Source organism: Taudactylus pleione, unplaced genomic scaffold, assembly GCF_031769625.1.
Source record: "Taudactylus pleione unplaced genomic scaffold, aTauple2 ptg000549l, whole genome shotgun sequence".
Classification (NCBI taxonomy): domain Eukaryota; kingdom Metazoa; phylum Chordata; class Amphibia; order Anura; family Myobatrachidae; genus Taudactylus; species Taudactylus pleione.
In genome coordinates, this window is record NW_028284951.1 from 23,921 (window position 1) to 41,585 (window position 17,665).

The following is a 17,665-nucleotide window of genomic DNA, read 5'->3' on the forward strand; positions in this document are numbered from 1 at the left end:
CCTCAGCAGACACTGCACTGTGCTCTCATACATATATATGCAGTATTGCGCCTCAGCAGACACCGCACTGTGCTCTCATACATATATATGCAGTATTGCGCCTCAGCAGACACCGCACTGTGTTCTCATACATATATGGAGTATTGCGCCTCAGCAGACACTGCACTGTGTTCTCATACATATATATGGAGTATTGCGCCTCAGCAGACACTGCACTGTGCTCTCATACATATATATGCAGTATTGCGCCTCAGAAGACACCGCACTGTGCTCTCATACACATATATGGAGTATTGCGCCTCAGCAGACACCGCACTGTGCTCTCATACATATATATGCAGTATTGCGCCTCAGCAGACACCGCACTGTGCTCTCATACATATATATGGAGTATTGCGCCTCAGCAGACACCGCACTGTGTTCTCATACATATATATGGAGTATTGCGCCTCAGCAGACACCGCACTGTGCTCTCATACATATATATGGAGTATTGCGCCTCAGCAGACACCGCACTGTGCTCTCATACATATATATGCAGTATTGCGCCTCAGCAGACACCGCACTGTGCTCTCATACATATATATGGAGTATTGCGCCTCAGCAGACACTGCACTGTGCTCTCATACATATATATGGAGTATTGCGCCTCAGCAGACACCGCACTGTGCTCTCATACATATATATGGAGTATTGCGCCTCAGCAGACAGTGCACTGTGTTCTCATACATATATATGCAGTATTGCGCCTCAGCAGACACTGCACTGTGCTCTCATACATATATATATGCAGTATTGCGCCTCAGCAGACACTGCACTGTGCTCTCATACATATATATGGTGTATTGCGCCTCAGCAGACACTGCACTGTGCTCTCATACATATATATGCAGTATTGCGCCTCAGCAGACACTGCACTGTGCTCTCATACATATATATGGAGTATTGCGCCTCAGCAGACACTGCACTGTGTTCTCATACATATATATGGAGTATTGCGCCTCAGCAGACACTGCACTGTGCTCTCATACATATATATGGAGTATTGCGCCTCAGCAGACACTGCACTGTGCTCTCATACATATATATGGAGTATTGCGCCTCAGCAGACACTGCACTGTGCTCTCATACATATATATGGAGTATTGCGCCTCAGCAGACACTGCACTGTGCTCTCATACATATATATGGAGTATTGCGCCTCAGCAGACACTGCACTGTGCTCTCATACATATATATGGAGTATTGCGCCTCAGCAGACACTGCACTGTGCTCTCATACACATATATATGGTGTATTGCGCCTCAGCAGACACTGCACTGTGCTCTCATACATATATATGCAGTATTGCGCCTCAGCAGACACCGCACTGTGCTCTCATACATATATATGCAGTATTGCGCCTCAGCAGACACCGCACTGTGCTCTCATACATATATATGCAGTATTGCGCCTCAGCAGACACTGCACTGTGTTCTCATACATATATATGGAGTATTGCGCCTCAGCAGACACTGCACTGTGTTCTCATACATATATGGAGTATTGCGCCTCAGCAGACACTGCACTGTGTTCTCATACATATATATGGAGTATTGCGCCTCAGCAGACACTGCACTGTGCTCTCATACATATATATGGAGTATTGCGCCTCAGCAGACACTGCACTGTGCTCTCATACATATATATGCAGTATTGCGCCTCAGCAGACACTGCACTGTGTTCTCATACATATATATGGAGAATTGCGCCTCAGCAGACACTGCACTGTGCTCTCATACATATATATGGAGAATTGCGCCTCAGCAGACACTGCACTGTGCTCTCATACATATATATGGAGAATTGCGCCTCAGCAGACACTGCACTGTGCTCTCATACATATATATGCAGTATTGCGCCTCAGCAGACACCGCACTGTGCTCTCATACACATATATGGAGTATTGCGCCTCAGCAGACACCGCACTGTGCTCTCATACACATATATATGGTGTATTGCGCCTCAGCAGACACCGCACTGTGCTCTCATACATATATATGCAGTATTGCGCCTCAGCAGACACTGCACTGTGCTCTCATACATATATATGCAGTATTGCGCCTCAGCAGACACTGCACTGTGCTCTCATACATATATATGCAGTATTGCGCCTCAGAAGACACTGCACTGTGTTCTCATACATATATATGGAGTATTGCGCCTCAGCAGACACCGCACTGTGCTCTCATACATATATATGCAGTATTGCGCCTCAGCAGACACCGCACTGTGCTCTCATACATATATATGGAGTATTGCGCCTCAGCAGACACTGCACTGTGCTCTCATACATATATATGGAGTATTGCGCCTCAGCAGACACTGCACTGTGCTCTCATACACATATATGGAGTACTGCACCTCAGCAGACACTGCACTGTGCTCTCATACATATATATGGAGTATTGCGCCTCAGCAGACACTGCACTGTGCTCTCATACATATATATGGAGTATTGCGCCTCAGCAGACACTGCACTGTGCTCTCATACATATATATGGAGTATTGCGCCTCAGCAGACACTGCACTGTGCTCTCATACATATATATGGAGTATTGCGCCTCAGCAGACACTGCACTGTGCTCTCATACATATATATGGTGTATTGCGCCTCAGCAGACACTGCACTGTGCGCTCATACATATATATGGAGTATTGCGCCTCAGCAGACACTGCACTGTGCTCTCATACATATATATGGAGTATTGCGCCTCAGCAGACACTGCACTGTGCTCTCATACATATATATATGCAGTATTGCGCCTCAGCAGACACTGCACTGTGTTCTCATACATATATATGGAGTATTGCGCCTCAGCAGACACTGCACTGTGTTCTCATACACATATATGGAGTATTGCGCCTCAGCAGACACTGCACTGTGCTCTCATACATATATATGCAGTATTGCGCCTCAGCAGACACTGCACTGTGCTCTCATACATATATATGGAGTACTGCGCCTCAGCAGACACTGCACTGTGTTCTCATACATATATATGGAGAATTGCGCCTCAGCAGACACTGCACTGTGCTCTCATACATATATATGGAGAATTGCGCCTCAGCAGACACTGCACTGTGCTCTCATACATATATATGGAGAATTGCGCCTCAGCAGACACTGCACTGTGCTCTCATACATATATATGCAGTATTGCGCCTCAGCAGACACCGCACTGTGCTCTCATACACATATATGGAGTATTGCGCCTCAGCAGACACCGCACTGTGCTCTCATACACATATATATGGTGTATTGCGCCTCAGCAGACACTGCACTGTGCTCTCATACATATATATGCAGTATTGCGCCTCAGCAGACACTGCACTGTGCTCTCATACATATATATGCAGTATTGCGCCTCAGCAGACACTGCACTGTGCTCTCATACATATATATGCAGTATTGCGCCTCAGAAGACACTGCACTGTGTTCTCATACATATATATGGAGTATTGCGCCTCAGCAGACACCGCACTGTGCTCTCATACATATATATGCAGTATTGCGCCTCAGCAGACACCGCACTGTGCTCTCATACATATATATGGAGTATTGCGCCTCAGCAGACACTGCACTGTGCTCTCATACATATATATGGAGTATTGCGCCTCAGCAGACACTGCACTGTGCTCTCATACACATATATGGAGTACTGTGCCTCAGCAGACACTGCACTGTGCTCTCATACATATATATGGAGTATTGCGCCTCAGCAGACACTGCACTGTGCTCTCATACATATATATGGAGTATTGCGCCTCAGCAGACACTGCACTGTGCTCTCATACATATATATGGAGTATTGCGCCTCAGCAGACACTGCACTGTGCTCTCATACATATATATGGAGTATTGCGCCTCAGCAGACACTGCACTGTGCTCTCATACATATATATGGTGTATTGCGCCTCAGCAGACACTGCACTGTGCGCTCATACATATATATGGAGTATTGCGCCTCAGCAGACACTGCACTGTGCTCTCATACATATATATGGAGTATTGCGCCTCAGCAGACACTGCACTGTGCTCTCATACATATATATATGCAGTATTGCGCCTCAGCAGACACTGCACTGTGTTCTCATACATATATATGGAGTATTGCGCCTCAGCAGACACTGCACTGTGTTCTCATACACATATATGGAGTATTGCGCCTCAGCAGACACTGCACTGTGCTCTCATACATATATATGCAGTATTGCGCCTCAGCAGACACTGCACTGTGCTCTCATACATATATATGGAGTACTGCGCCTCAGCAGACACTGCACTGTGTTCTCATACATATATATGGTGTATTGCGCCTCAGCAGACACTGCACTGTGCTCTCATACATATATATGGAGTATTGCGCCTCAGCAGACACTGCACTGTGCTCTCATACATATATATGGAGTATTGCGCCTCAGCAGACACTGCACTGTGTTCTCATACATATATATGGAGTATTGCGCCTCAGCAGACACTGCACTGTGTTCTCATACATATATATATGGAGTATTGCGCCTCAGCAGACACTGCACTGTGCTCTCATACATATATATATGGAGTATTGCGCCTCAGCAGACACTGCACTGTGCTCTCATACATATATATGGAGTATTGCGCCTCAGCAGACAGTGAGTGGAGATGCAGCATTGTGCCCAATATATCTTTGTGCCTTATCATGTCTCATATCTACATTGCAAGGGATGCTGGGAACTGGGACTCCAACCGAAGTACCGGTCAGCAGCACAACTACTTCTCCAGAACTTCAGGCGACTGCGCTAAATCTGAGCTGCGGGAACGGAGGCGATCGTCAGCTGTTTGTACCAGACAACGTCCAACATCATGGATCAGATATAGGTAATTCACCCTCTTCTGTCTGCAGCACGTGGGATAAATCTCTATCCCGAACCCTGAGACGTGTGACGTAGCTATAATCTTTATATTCCATGACAGTGGGTTCAGGCTCCTGGTCCCATCAGGTTTAGTTTAGCAATATGTCCTGGAAGGATAAATATGATACCACTATGACCCGTATTCAATTAGAGGCAAAAAGTTTTCGCCTGTCTGACTTTCCGCCTCTTTCAGAGGCTGAAATCATTCCGTACGCGTCCCCGGTTTTCACCTAATTGAATTGCAAAACAGGCGAAAACTGAAATAGGCGAATGCAGAACAGGTGAAAAGTACTGAAAGAATTGGGGAAATCAGTCTGTACCCCCACAAAAAGATGCACTAACATAGGAAATCAATATAGATGTGTACTAATAGCCCTAATAAAGCTATTTTGGGTACTTAAGTTGTGTAAATTGCTCGATATTATCGTCTTTGTAAAAGTGGTGAAGAACGGCATAAAGCTGTATTTTTTGGTGAAAAAAGTAGTCCAGTCAAATTTGGGGTACATGAAAATGGGGGCTAGCATATTTTTATGTCTCTAAAGTTAACTTTTTAAAAACTTGAAAAATCCACCTGCTGCATGCACCTGCAATCCCAAAAACACCTGACCCATCCTTGGGGACCCCCAAGAAGTCTATTTCGCTACTTTTTATATTTATCCCCCCACTTTTTAAATTTACACCCCAAAAATTCCATGTCTTTTTTGGGGTGTTCTTAGGTTTTTGTTGCAGATTTGTCCTTTGGAGGACTGTCCCATGGGTTCTGAGTCGTTTCCCTACGTTTGCACCCCAAAATAAAGATTTTGCACTTCTTTTCACCGGCTATTCATTGGAGAATCTTTTTTGGCGAATTCAATGCATCGAGTTTCCGCTTCCGGTAGATGAAATCGTCCTGGAATTGAATTAGGCGAAAAGTTTTTAGATATTTTTGCCCCAAAAAAATACGGCCCCATGTAAAAGGTCATATAAGAGGTTATGTAATAGGTCCCGAGATTATGGAACCGGCGTGTTTTCTGTGCGCTCGCTGCTAACTTTAATTAGGGAATTGGTAACACCCCAGTTCCTTATACTCAGAACCTATTACATAACCCCCATACACTTGTCCGCGCTTCCTTTCGAGGTCAGTTCTCGGGATAATGGAACAGTCTGGTTTGCTTCTGTGTTTTTCTCATCCAGTTTGGAGATACTGTAACCATGGGGGGAGGTGTAGACATGAGCTGGGACTTCCCCCTCCCCCACCTCTATATCCCCCATGCTGTGGGGAGACATTTCCTACAGTGCCTGTAACACTTAATTTCATTTTATTTATCTTTGTTTTATTAAAATTGGCTCCGTTTAGCTGCGGCCTCTGTGACCGGCGGTTTTACCGAGAGCCTCACTAGTGCCCTGGAAGCAGGGAGGTGCCAGTAACCTCCTCATACCACTGCCGATCAAACTCAGTCATTAGGATCCAGGCCTCACACAGACTGCAGGACAGGGATAAATGGGCGGCTGCACCTAAGATGGATGCCCCAGTACCAAGTTTATTTCAGGCCACAATTCCTAATCCAAATGCAGCCATTCCACCAGGAGGCCAAGCGTTCTCCTGACAGCGTAGTAGAAAGATGATCTCAGCTGGGAGTTGTACATTTACTTATCCTTGCTAGTACAGTGCCGTGCAAAAGTAGTCACCCCCCCCCCCCCTTTGCATTTTTCATGTTTTGTAGCCTCACAATCTGGAATTAGAATGGATTGTGTGAAGGTGTGCATCATCTCATTCACAGGACATGCCTACAACTGCAAAGTTGTGTTTTTTTTTATATTGTGAATCAAACAACATTTAGGACAACATATCAGAAAACTTCAGGGTGCATAACTATTCACCCCCCTAAAGTCAGTACTTTGTCGAGCCACCTTTTGCGGCAATTACAGCGGCAAGTCGCTTTGGATAAGTCTCTATGAGCTTGCCACATCTTGCCCCTGGGAATTTTGCTTCGGGGGATCATCAAAGATTTGGAAAAAAAAATTTATAACCCGACCCAGAATTGTAATTCTCAACAACTTTGTCCCTGACTTGTTTGGAGAGCTCCTTGGTCCTCATGGTGTGAGGCCTCTTGCTTAGTGGTGTTGCAGCCTCTGGGGCCTATCAGAAAAGGTGTCTTTATACTGACAGATCATGTGACACTTAGATGTCACACAGGGGGACTTCATTTCACTAATTATGTGACCTCTGAAGGTAATTGGTTGCACCAGAACTTTTGAGGGGCTTCATAGCAAAGGGGGTGATGACATATGCACATGCCAATTTTCAGAATTTTATTTATAAGATTCTTTTTTATATATATTTTTCTCATTTCACTTCACCAAATTACACTATTTTGTGCAGATCCATCACATAAAATTCAGCTTAAAAAAATAAATAAATTACAGGTTGTAATGTAACAAAATAAAGGTAAAAAGCCAAAGGGGGTGAATACTTTTGCAAGGCACTGTATGTCTGGGGCGTCAAGTGATTCACTGAAGATGGCTACGCTTCCAGCCTGTGTTACCGAGCACATTGGTAGGAGGTCTCCAACACAGACCCCTTCAGTGAGGGGCCCCCAGTTCTACTACGAGACAATCGCTTTTCCCTACAAGCAGAGTGGGAAGCCCCTGGCCACGGAATGTCGCCTGGCAGGCTTTATAGGGATAGTTGGGCAGTCTATCGCAATTCTTACGGTGTAATTGGCCTAATATATCCCCATCCTGCCCTCCCGCTCTCTTTTTCTGTATGACAGGCAGTGGTTACAGCATTACTGCTCCTTTGCATTAATCATTTTTTTTTTTGTGACAAGTAGAAAATCCTCTCCCACCAATCCCGTGCATTGTGACAGTATCAGAGCATGGTGCATACAGAGAAAGGTCACCATTGGCTCAGATTCCGCGTAACAGTAGATTCTTTCTGCTCTGACGGTACGATGTGTGAACTACACGGTCTTCTTGCTAAACCTTCTTAATGCAATTCTGTTGCTTCAGACAGGAGACCTTCCGCCTCTTTTCTTTACCTGTATATAATCCTGGGGCTGGTGATCGGAGTCGCCCTGCTGTTCTGGTGCTGCTGGTCCCCTGGCTGGTTCATCTGGAGAGTCAGCGCCTGCCGCTTCATTCCCTGCTGCAACTCCTTCTGCGCCTCATGCCACCTCTGCACCCGAAGCTGCGTCTTCAAGGAGAACAGTCGCCCTAGCAAAGTGACCCCGGAGAACACAGCACCGACCGTGCCCGTGTGATACTGACCTCTGTGTATAGCGACGCCAAACGCATGGCTGGAAAAGGGGCTCTCCACGAAGCGAGGTAAACTGATGAACCCTATGAACAAGGTTCTGGGGACCCCTGGTCTGTTCACAAGGAGAATAAAACCTGCCCCCCCCCCCCCTGGTGTTGTGAGTACAGTCCTACCTCATCCTAACCACAATCACGGCAGTGGACGTGGCCACCTGGGAACTCCCATGCATTGGTCGGGCAGCAGGACGCGCCCGGCCAGCTGTATCTTATATTTATTAGCCGTCTGCTCACATTAAATGTTCAACCGTATGTCTGTCAACAGAGCGCATAAACATCACCCAATGCATGCATCCATGTCCTGTTATTTATATCCAAATGCAACAGTGACACAACAAGACAACAGTGTTCCAAAACCTGGTTTATTGGTTGGTTGTGGAACCCAAGGCAGGGATTCAACACAATGACACCCCCCAACCCTAGGGGCTTGGGTTGTAGAATGGAAGTTATGAGGTCGCCCAATGGAACTGCACACGAGTTGCAGGAACACGTCCTAGTCACATTTATATATGTACCCTCTGTACCAAGAGGATTCAGCATTGTACAGATGACCCAACCACACACAGAATGAGGGGGGGACTGCCTTCTCCCAGGCCTTATGGCAGGAGTGGCATTACACATTACACGTCATATGTCCTGTGACGTTTGTTAGGTCTTTGAAAATGGCAATACTGGCTGCACCCACTGCAATCAGTTTCTAATCCTAGATTAATGGATGTGAAGGCGTTTTGCTGTATTACATCTGCTTAGTAGACATGAAATCCGTTTGTGCTTTCGGCAACACCGATGGAGATGGGCCGTCAGCTGAGGCTCCAGCGCTGAGATAGGGATCTCGCTGACTGTGCAGTAATATTACCATACACAGCACCACAAGACATACTGTAACTGCAGCTCATGTGGTTTAGGGCAAACCTTATACGTAATAACCAACAACTGTCTGTGACCAGACAGTATGAGGAAATTGGGTACGCGATCCCTGCACTGATAATGCCAGCGGTCAGAATCCTGGCAGCAAAATCCCGATACATACACGTAAGTGTTCTATCCCTAACCGTCCCCTCCTGGCGCCTAACCCTAACCCCCCCTCTATGCTTAACCCTCACTGCTACCATCAGGATTCTGAGTACTGTCAGGATTCCGGTGCTGGCATTGTCTGGGATGGTGATCACATCCCATATGAGGTGTACGGTGTGCCAGTCATCCACACGGTCTAGAGTGGTTACTCTTACTCATGAAGACGCCAAGCCTTCTCCCAGGTTATATAATCACCCACACTGACTCCAGGACAACCTGGAGATTCCAGTAGCTTTTATTTTATCTCTTCTGGGCAACTGACAATTCCTATGGGCGTTACCTTGTGTACAGCTCACCCAGGACTGGTTCCTGCCAAGTCCTGTAACCCCAAACTGCCCACCGGTCTCCGGGAAGAGTTATATATACACACGAAAGGTGCAAACACTCTTAGGTCCAAGTTCATTCCATTCCAGCAGGCAGTAACACATAGCAAAAGTATAATAACTTGTTATTAAATCTGGTTTTTTTTTGCCGGATCAACATAAACTTACACGTTGGGGGCCCACGCGGTGATGGGACTATTTATGTTGGTCCCTTAGCAGGCAGGACAGAGTTTGACAGATGAAATACTAAGTTAAAAGCTCAAAAAAATATTTGTAAAGACGTGAAAAAGAGTCCCCCGGGAATAAGCAGACGGTTGGAGAGGAATGATTTTATTGGAAAAAAGTAATTCTGACCTGAACTAAGAGTTCATGCACCTTTATAATATACTCAAGTGTGTTAGCTAAATAACATAAATAAGAATTAAAGAAACAAGGCAGCCATGGAGAGATTGGGGACTCCGATGGCAATATAACAAATGAGATGTTTGATAAACACGACACAGCTCCAACTCCTGTCTTAGGGAGTCTTCTCAAAACACAGGGAGCCCTCCTCAAAAAAAAAAAAAAAAAAAACCCAACCCACCCTGGGTAGCAGTTGCTCCTTACTTCCTTCAGTATGGACTATGAGGGTAAAACTGCCCCTGTATACGGATAGACGAGATGTACTGTGAAACCTCTGACTGAGGCAGACTGGTTCCTAAGTCCATCCCAGCGCAATGTACTGCCACAGTTCATAGATCTGAGGTCCAGAAGTTGTGTTATCTAGAAGGTTGGGCCGTAGGTCTTCAGCGGCCATGGCGTTGCCTTCACCGGTTGCAGTTATTCTGACATAGTTCAACTCACTCCCCCCCCCCATTACTTTGGGTCTGAAACATCTCCAGGTCGATATATATAATATATATATACACACACAATAAAAATAACAGATCAGGATTATGACACGGCCTCCGGTGAATTGTTCTCACCATGGAGGTTACATTACACATATCTGGATTTGTGTTTTTTGGGTTAGGGGATCTTTTTTTAAAAAACAAAACAAAAACATACATCTGGTTCAACACATACAAATTTCCTTCATCCAGCAGTAAAACACATGGAAATCTGAAGACCTTAAAAAAAAAAATAATGAAAAAGAAGAAATCCTGTTTAGGTAATACAGAAATCTGCAATCCAAATACTCTCTTTAGCACCACCGCTTGTATCTTTGGTAGCAGCAAAAGCACCATGTATATTTATTCTCCATTTCCTCGCTGTCTTCTTTTTTTTTTTTCTCTTTTGTAAAAAAAAACAAAAAAAAAACCTCTCTGGATTGCCGTAGCGTTGCCGGTGGGGTAACACTGCTCCCGCCTACGAGGGGCACTCTTTGGTGTTATGACCCGTCTCTGCGTGATGCTTTAAGTCAATGGGCTGCTGCAGTTGGTGAGATGGCCTTGCATTTATTAGCACCACGTTCTTGATGCACCCAGTAATCCCACTGAGGAACTTGCCTCCAGTCGTCACCTTTACATCAGGCGCCCCACCTATAAGGGTCGAGATGAAGAATACAGTGTAATACAAACTAGAGTGTGTTTCCCTCTCTTCCTTAGTCGTTTTAGCTCGTCTTTGTAAATCTAAATAAGTTTAGATGGGAAATATCTACTTTGCTGCTATCGATAAAAAGCCAATTGACAGGATAATTGAGGTCTAAGAAGCTTTGTCACCCCTGAGTAGCAATGGCTTTCATGAGCAGCAAGAACTGCTGATGGGCACTAGCTTTGTACACTAGCCACCAGGCTGATCTCGGCATTGTACACTAGCCACCAGACTGATCTCGGCATTGTACACTAGCCACCAGGCTGTTCTCGGCATTCTACACTAGCCACCAGACTGATCTCTGCATTGTACACTAACCACCAGACTGATCTCAGCATTGTACACTTGCCACCAGACTGATCTCAGCATTGTACACTTGCCACCAGACTGATCTCGGCATTGTACACTAGCCACCAGGCTGTTCTCTGCATTCTACACTAGCCACCAGATTGATCTCAGCATTCTACACTAGCCACCAGACTGATCTCTGCATTGTACACTAACCACCAAACTGATCTCAGCATTGTACACTTGCCACCAGACTGATCTCGGCATTGTACACTAGCCACCAGACTGATCTCGGCATTCTACACTAGCCACCAGACTGATCTCTGCATTGTACACTAGCCACCAGGCTGTTCTCTGCATTCTACACTAGCCACCAGATTGATCTTGGCATTCTACACTTGCCACCAGACTGATCTCGGCATTGTACACTAACCACCAAACTGATCTCAGCACTGTACACTAGCCACCAGGCTGATCTCAGCATTGTACACTAACCACCAAACTGATCTCAGCACTGTACACTAGCCACCAGGCTGATCTCAGCATTCTACACTTGCCACCAGGCTGTTCTCTGCATTCTACACTAGCCACCAGATTGATCTCAGCATTCTACACTAGCCACCAGACTGATCTCTGCATTGTACACTAGCCACCAAACTGATCTCAGCATTGTACACTTGCCAACAGGCTGAACTCAGCATTGTACACTAACCACCAAACTGATCTCAGCATTGTACACTTGCCACCAGACTGATCTCTGCATTGTACACTTGCCACCAGACTGATCTCTGCATTTTACACTAGCCTCCAGACTGATCTCTGCATTGTACACTAGCCACCAGACTGATCTCTGCATTGTACACTAGCCAACAGGCTGATCTCTGCATTGTACACTAGCCACCAGACTGATCTCAGCACTGTACACTAGCCAACAGGCTGAACTCAGCATTATACACTAACCACCAGACTGATCTCTGCATTGTACACTAGCCACCAGACTGATCTCAGCATTGTACACTAGCCACCAGACTGATCTCTGCATTGTACACTTGCCACCAGACTGATCTCTGCATTGTACACTAGCCACCAGACTGATCTCTGCATTGTACACTAGCCACCAGACTGATCTCTGCATTGTACACTAGCCACCAGACTTATCTCCGCTTTCTACGCTAGCCACCAGGCTGATCTCAGCATTGTACACTAGCCACCAGGCTGATCTCAGCATTGTACACCAGACTGATCGCCGCTTTCTACACTAGCCACCAGACTGATTTCCGCTTTCTACACTAGCCACCAGGTTGACAGCAACTTCATAGGCTATCCAACAGATTGGGCCTGGCTTTGCACACTAGTCGCTAGGTTAGCCTTAGTTTCATACAATAGCCAATGAGACTAATCTTTTTTTTTTTTTTTTTTTTTGTTACAGCAGTCACTAGATTGAGAGTTTTGTACACTAGCCGTTAGTTTGGCCCAGCTTTGTATACCAGCTATTAGATGAGCAGATTAATACAGTTTTATTTCTGGTAACAGCCAGAAGCCTGGAACGTAGGATAGGGAAGTGACACTATGTCCTATTTTCTGATGTAATGGGAATTAGTTCTACCATACCATCTTGATGACCATTAGTTTCCATGTTCTCTTGTGATTACATTGGGAATATTTCTTATATCTACCTTTTTATCCTTTGAGCAGATAGAGAGGGGGGGTGGATACATCGATGAATGGTGGGCGACACTGCTGCACGCCAACATTTAGTTTGGATGCGTCTCTGCTTTCTGACAATTCGCCGTTACTAGGCTTATTTAGCTAAACCTCCACCTGAGCGCACATCATATTGGCCTCTAGGTGGCGGTATAGGCTTTATTATGCTTGTCCTAAACATAGCGCCCCTACATGAAATTGGTCTTAATGTCTGTGTGTTACATAGCGGTAACAATGTAAAATGACAGGCAATCAGCGCAGCAGCTCTCGTAGTCTGATCACTTACTATACTCCGCACTATGCAGTTACTGTGTCTGTCAATCAGATTTCTATTTATCTTCTGTTTTTATTTTTGAAAAAAAAAAAAAAATGTGAGGAACCTACCGAGATATACTTTTGCCTTTGTGTCCACCATGATATTTTTGCCGGGAGAACCTCCAGAGACCATTTCCTCCCCGTCTACCTGAATAGAGCCGGCTTTCCCTTCCCTGGCGAGAAGAGACAGCTTATTATTAGGGAGACCTGACAAACGCTGTCCGCAAAAGTTACGGGCAGAGGGACAGGCAGAAAGATAAGGGAATGATGAGGAGAGAGACAAAGGCAGAATGTATAATTTGGTGGAGGGACAAGGCACTATAGTCACCAATCACAAACACCACGCAAATTTTGCAGCGCACTTAGGGCCGTATCCAATTAGCGTCGAAAACAGACATTACCGGTGAAAAATGGCCACGCAAATTTTGGAGGAAAAAAAAAAAAGTTGCAAAATAGTTTTAACTTATTGGGTCTGAGTTTTTGGGGGGCGGTATGGATGCGTCAAGTGTTTTAAACATCGCAGCAGGCGTTTTTTAAAATTGCATTTTTACGACACGAAAATATACAGTACTTGCACCCATTTTAACGTACCCCTCATTTTACAAAAAAAAATTAAAAATAGCTTTCTATTATTTTCAATTTTTTTTTTTTCGCCCAAAATTTGCGCTGTCCTTTTTCCCCAAAGTATGCAACTTACGATTTTTTTTCCCTGTAATTTATCATTAGGGGGAGGGGGGTTCCAAGGGGTTCTAAAAGAAATCCCCACATTTTTAGCCAAAAATAGGGATTTTTCTCCAGTTTTTTTTTCTCCATTTCCGCCTGTCCGTTTTTGCCGCTAATTGAATACGGCCCTTAGAATTTAACTGAATAATTTGTGACCGCAGCTCTAATAGCACTTTGTTTGGGAGGCAATAATCCTCCAAAATCAGTCTCCTCAATGGGGTAACATAGCTGCATGGAAACCCCCGCCAGACCCCAGGTAACCCCCAGAAAGCAGGGGGGGGGGATCTGCTGCCTCTCACCGGATCGCCGTGACTTTGTGCCATTCTCCATCATTGATGGGATCCTCCGTGATGATTTTGGCCTCGCCGCTGCCCAGCTGGTAGCTGTTGGGAACAGGGGTGGTTAGATGGGTGCACAGTATTGGTGCGGCCATAACGCTACTCCATGGAGGTAACACTCACCTGAAGAGAAGGTGGCCGTCCTTCAGCCCCAGGCTGATAAAGTCCCTCTCTCTGCCGTGTTCTTTTTCCTCCTGCCAAAATAAGAGACCATCAGCCAGCTGTCTGCACTGTCCCTACTGGGAGGCAGTGAGAGATTATGAAGGAGTCTAACGCACACAGGTCGCTGTTAGTTATTAGGTGACCGGTAGCAGATACAATGTAAATCAGCCGGTTGTAATATGGAGTGTGCGGCAGATAGACGATCACACGCAAAGCTTTATCCTGCCGATACTCCATGTAGATCATAGTCCCAGCTGTACAAAGTCTCAACCAGCGAGGTCATTTGGTTATGACTGCGGTACATGTGGACAGATTAGGTACGTGAACGCTCCTGTGTGCCCACATCTCGCCGTCGGCCACATTACATGCTCAGAAGTAAATGAGAATATCCCGCTGTAATCAGAGGCTGCAGCGTCTATGGAGGCGCTCTGCCCCAATCACCTGTGGATGTAGCCGTTATCACGATCAGCGCACAATTGCTCCAGCTCTGTACTTGGCGCAAGAGTTCAGTCTGAAACCAGCCAAATTTCTGCGTAGGCGCAACTCAGCATCGCACCGTGGTTCCGCCTGCACCCCCGAGCACACGTATTCTACACTTACTCAGTTACCCCTACTATGTCGCATGTAGCGATGTGCACCCCTAGGTGCTGAAAGCTGTGTATACAGGCGCACGCGCAGTAGGCAAAGATAACAATATCAGTCCTCCGAGCGGACTTGCGTGTAACGGTCAGGCCCATTGCGCACAGGACAAGCAGCTCTCTCAGTAGTCATCACATCTCACTCAGTAATTATTGTCTGTCTGTCTGTCCTGCACTTTAGTCTGTTAGTTGGACACGATGCCACCTACAGGCGTCCCATCTGGGGCTCTGAGACATGCCAGGAACCACTCACCATTCCCTGCCACAGAATCACACCGTTTGTAGTAGTGGTGCGGATCTCGAGCTCAATGGTTTCCGGAGAATCCGGGCGACTGAAATGAAAACAGCAGCGTTTACAACAGCAGGCGGATGTGGTGTAACTGCACTTCCGCACATTATATTATATATATATATATATATATATATATATATATATATATATATATATATATATATATATATATATATAGGGTTCCTACCTCCTGGGAAACATTTGTCTTGGGAGGGCTATGAAAGAATCATCAGAGAAGTAGGATCCGTAAACTCCTGGCGCGTCTGTAAAACAATCGGACATGGAAAGAGAAGCTTATTGGCTGGAGGGGAGGAACATTATCCTAATGAGCCAGTCAGTTGGGAGTCCACATGGCAAGGCTTAGTAGCCGATCCCAGCACAACAGTACAAGATGGTGGTAAGGAAGGATATTGCTCGGAGAGCATGGTCTGGGATATTGCACATTCTATTGCTAATCTTTTATACAGTATCTGGATATATTTGAGGTAAAGTTAAAATTGTTTTGTGTTAATAATATTTGACAACAATAGCTAATTATTATCTCTTCAGTAGATCCGCCAAAAATAAGGTATATGGATGAACACGCATTATGGGATACATATTCAGTCCAATCCATACAGGTTAGTGTAAGAAATTATAATATCCCAGATCACTTTCTAGTGGCAAATATAGGAAAACAGAGAGAAAGGGAAAATAACAAAATAAATTGGGGATACAATACCGTTCCCCCCACTCCCTTCGTGCACGCCGTCATCCAGATTTGCCGCTGTTGCGCCTGTACAAGTGCAAATAAGCTCGTTAAGACAACACCACAAACTTGGCCAAGCGTCTAAACTACGAAAAACACTGCGGACACCGTGATAGGGCGAGTTCTGCCGCCATGGGTGATGAAGAGGTCTGGCGGACATCAAATCGAGGAGAGGGGCAATGTGGTCACTGCTGTACAGAATGGTATTGTAGTTGTGTCTGGCGGGGATGATGGGTGGTGTTTGGGCTTGGCATTATAAAGGGTCAGTAAGAGGCAATTCTCCCGTTCTCATGTCACTAATGTGTATATCAGCGACAGTGCGACATGTGAAAAGGTTTCCTCTCATTTGCAGAGAGGAACAAATGCGTAGACTGCTGTATGTGTCATCTGATTTACAACGCTCGACTGGGCAGCTATCATCTACATCACTAAGTCACCGGTATTTCTGGCTGGTCTGCGCAGCGGGCATTCCTCACCTTGCTCGCACAATGTTCCAGAGAAGCCCTCTGGGCAGTGACATCTGTTGTCCTTGCAGATGCCACCGTTGATGCAGGGGTTGTGTATCTGGCAGCGATCCTCGTGAGATTCACAGCGATCACCTAGACGATGTAGGAAAACATAGATGGCACAAGTTCTGGGCGCAGTCTGATCCGGTGGAGGGATACAATAAGCAGTATAACCCATAGCAACCGATCAATGCTGATCGGAACATCGAAACATAGGGGTAAATACTAAGATGGGAGTTCTATTAAGTGATGTTGCCCATAGCAACCAATCAGACTCCACTTCTCATTTATCTAGCACCTTCTAGAAGATAATACCTGGAATCTGATTGGTTGCTATGGGCAACATCACTTCTTAATAGAACTCCCATCTTCGTAAATTTACCCCACAGGATTTGACGGCAGATATGAACCATTTGGCACATATTGTCGGGGCTTATGGTTACAGCACCAGTACCCAGAATTAGCCGCAGCCGGTGCTATCATTTCTGGTTCCCGATGTAGGTGCTCACGCTATTCATAAATTATTTCTTTTCATTCAGTGTTTAAATCTGGATTTAAAGTCATTTAATCCAGAAATTATAAACCAATTCCTGACACTGTCCTGCAGAGCCGTAACTAGACTTTTTGGTGCCCTGTGCCAGAAAGAGCATTGGCGCCCCCCTCATTTTTCAAAGGGATATAATGCACCCAAAAAAGGGGAATGGCTTCATGGGAAAGGGCCAGGGACATAATATAGTGCACCTGAGAGAGGGC

At 45.6% G+C, this 17,665-nt stretch overlaps 1 protein-coding gene across 11 annotated transcripts in view; it reads right to left on the minus strand.

The window, feature by feature from the left end:
* Nucleotides 1-8,573: 8,573 nt before the first annotated feature.
* Nucleotides 8,574-17,665, minus strand: part of HSPG2 (heparan sulfate proteoglycan 2) — a 252,398-nt gene continuing 243,306 nt past the window's right edge. For 10 of the 11 annotated variants that reach the window (XM_088451458.1, XM_088451457.1, XM_088451465.1 and 7 more), the window contains 8 exons: nt 16,883-17,005; nt 16,380-16,433; nt 15,846-15,921; nt 15,620-15,698; nt 14,690-14,760; nt 14,528-14,611; nt 13,575-13,678; nt 8,574-11,146 (listed from right to left, as the gene is read on the minus strand). In XM_088451458.1, coding sequence (XP_088307584.1) covers nt 10,974-11,146; nt 13,575-13,678; nt 14,528-14,611; nt 14,690-14,760; nt 15,620-15,698; nt 15,846-15,921; nt 16,380-16,433; nt 16,883-17,005 — 764 coding nt within the window. In that variant the 3' untranslated portion in view covers nt 8,574-10,973. The remainder of the gene's footprint in view (nt 11,147-13,574; nt 13,679-14,527; nt 14,612-14,689; nt 14,761-15,619; nt 15,699-15,845; nt 15,922-16,379; nt 16,434-16,882; nt 17,006-17,665) is intronic. The other variant, XM_088451462.1, reaches the window with a different exon arrangement.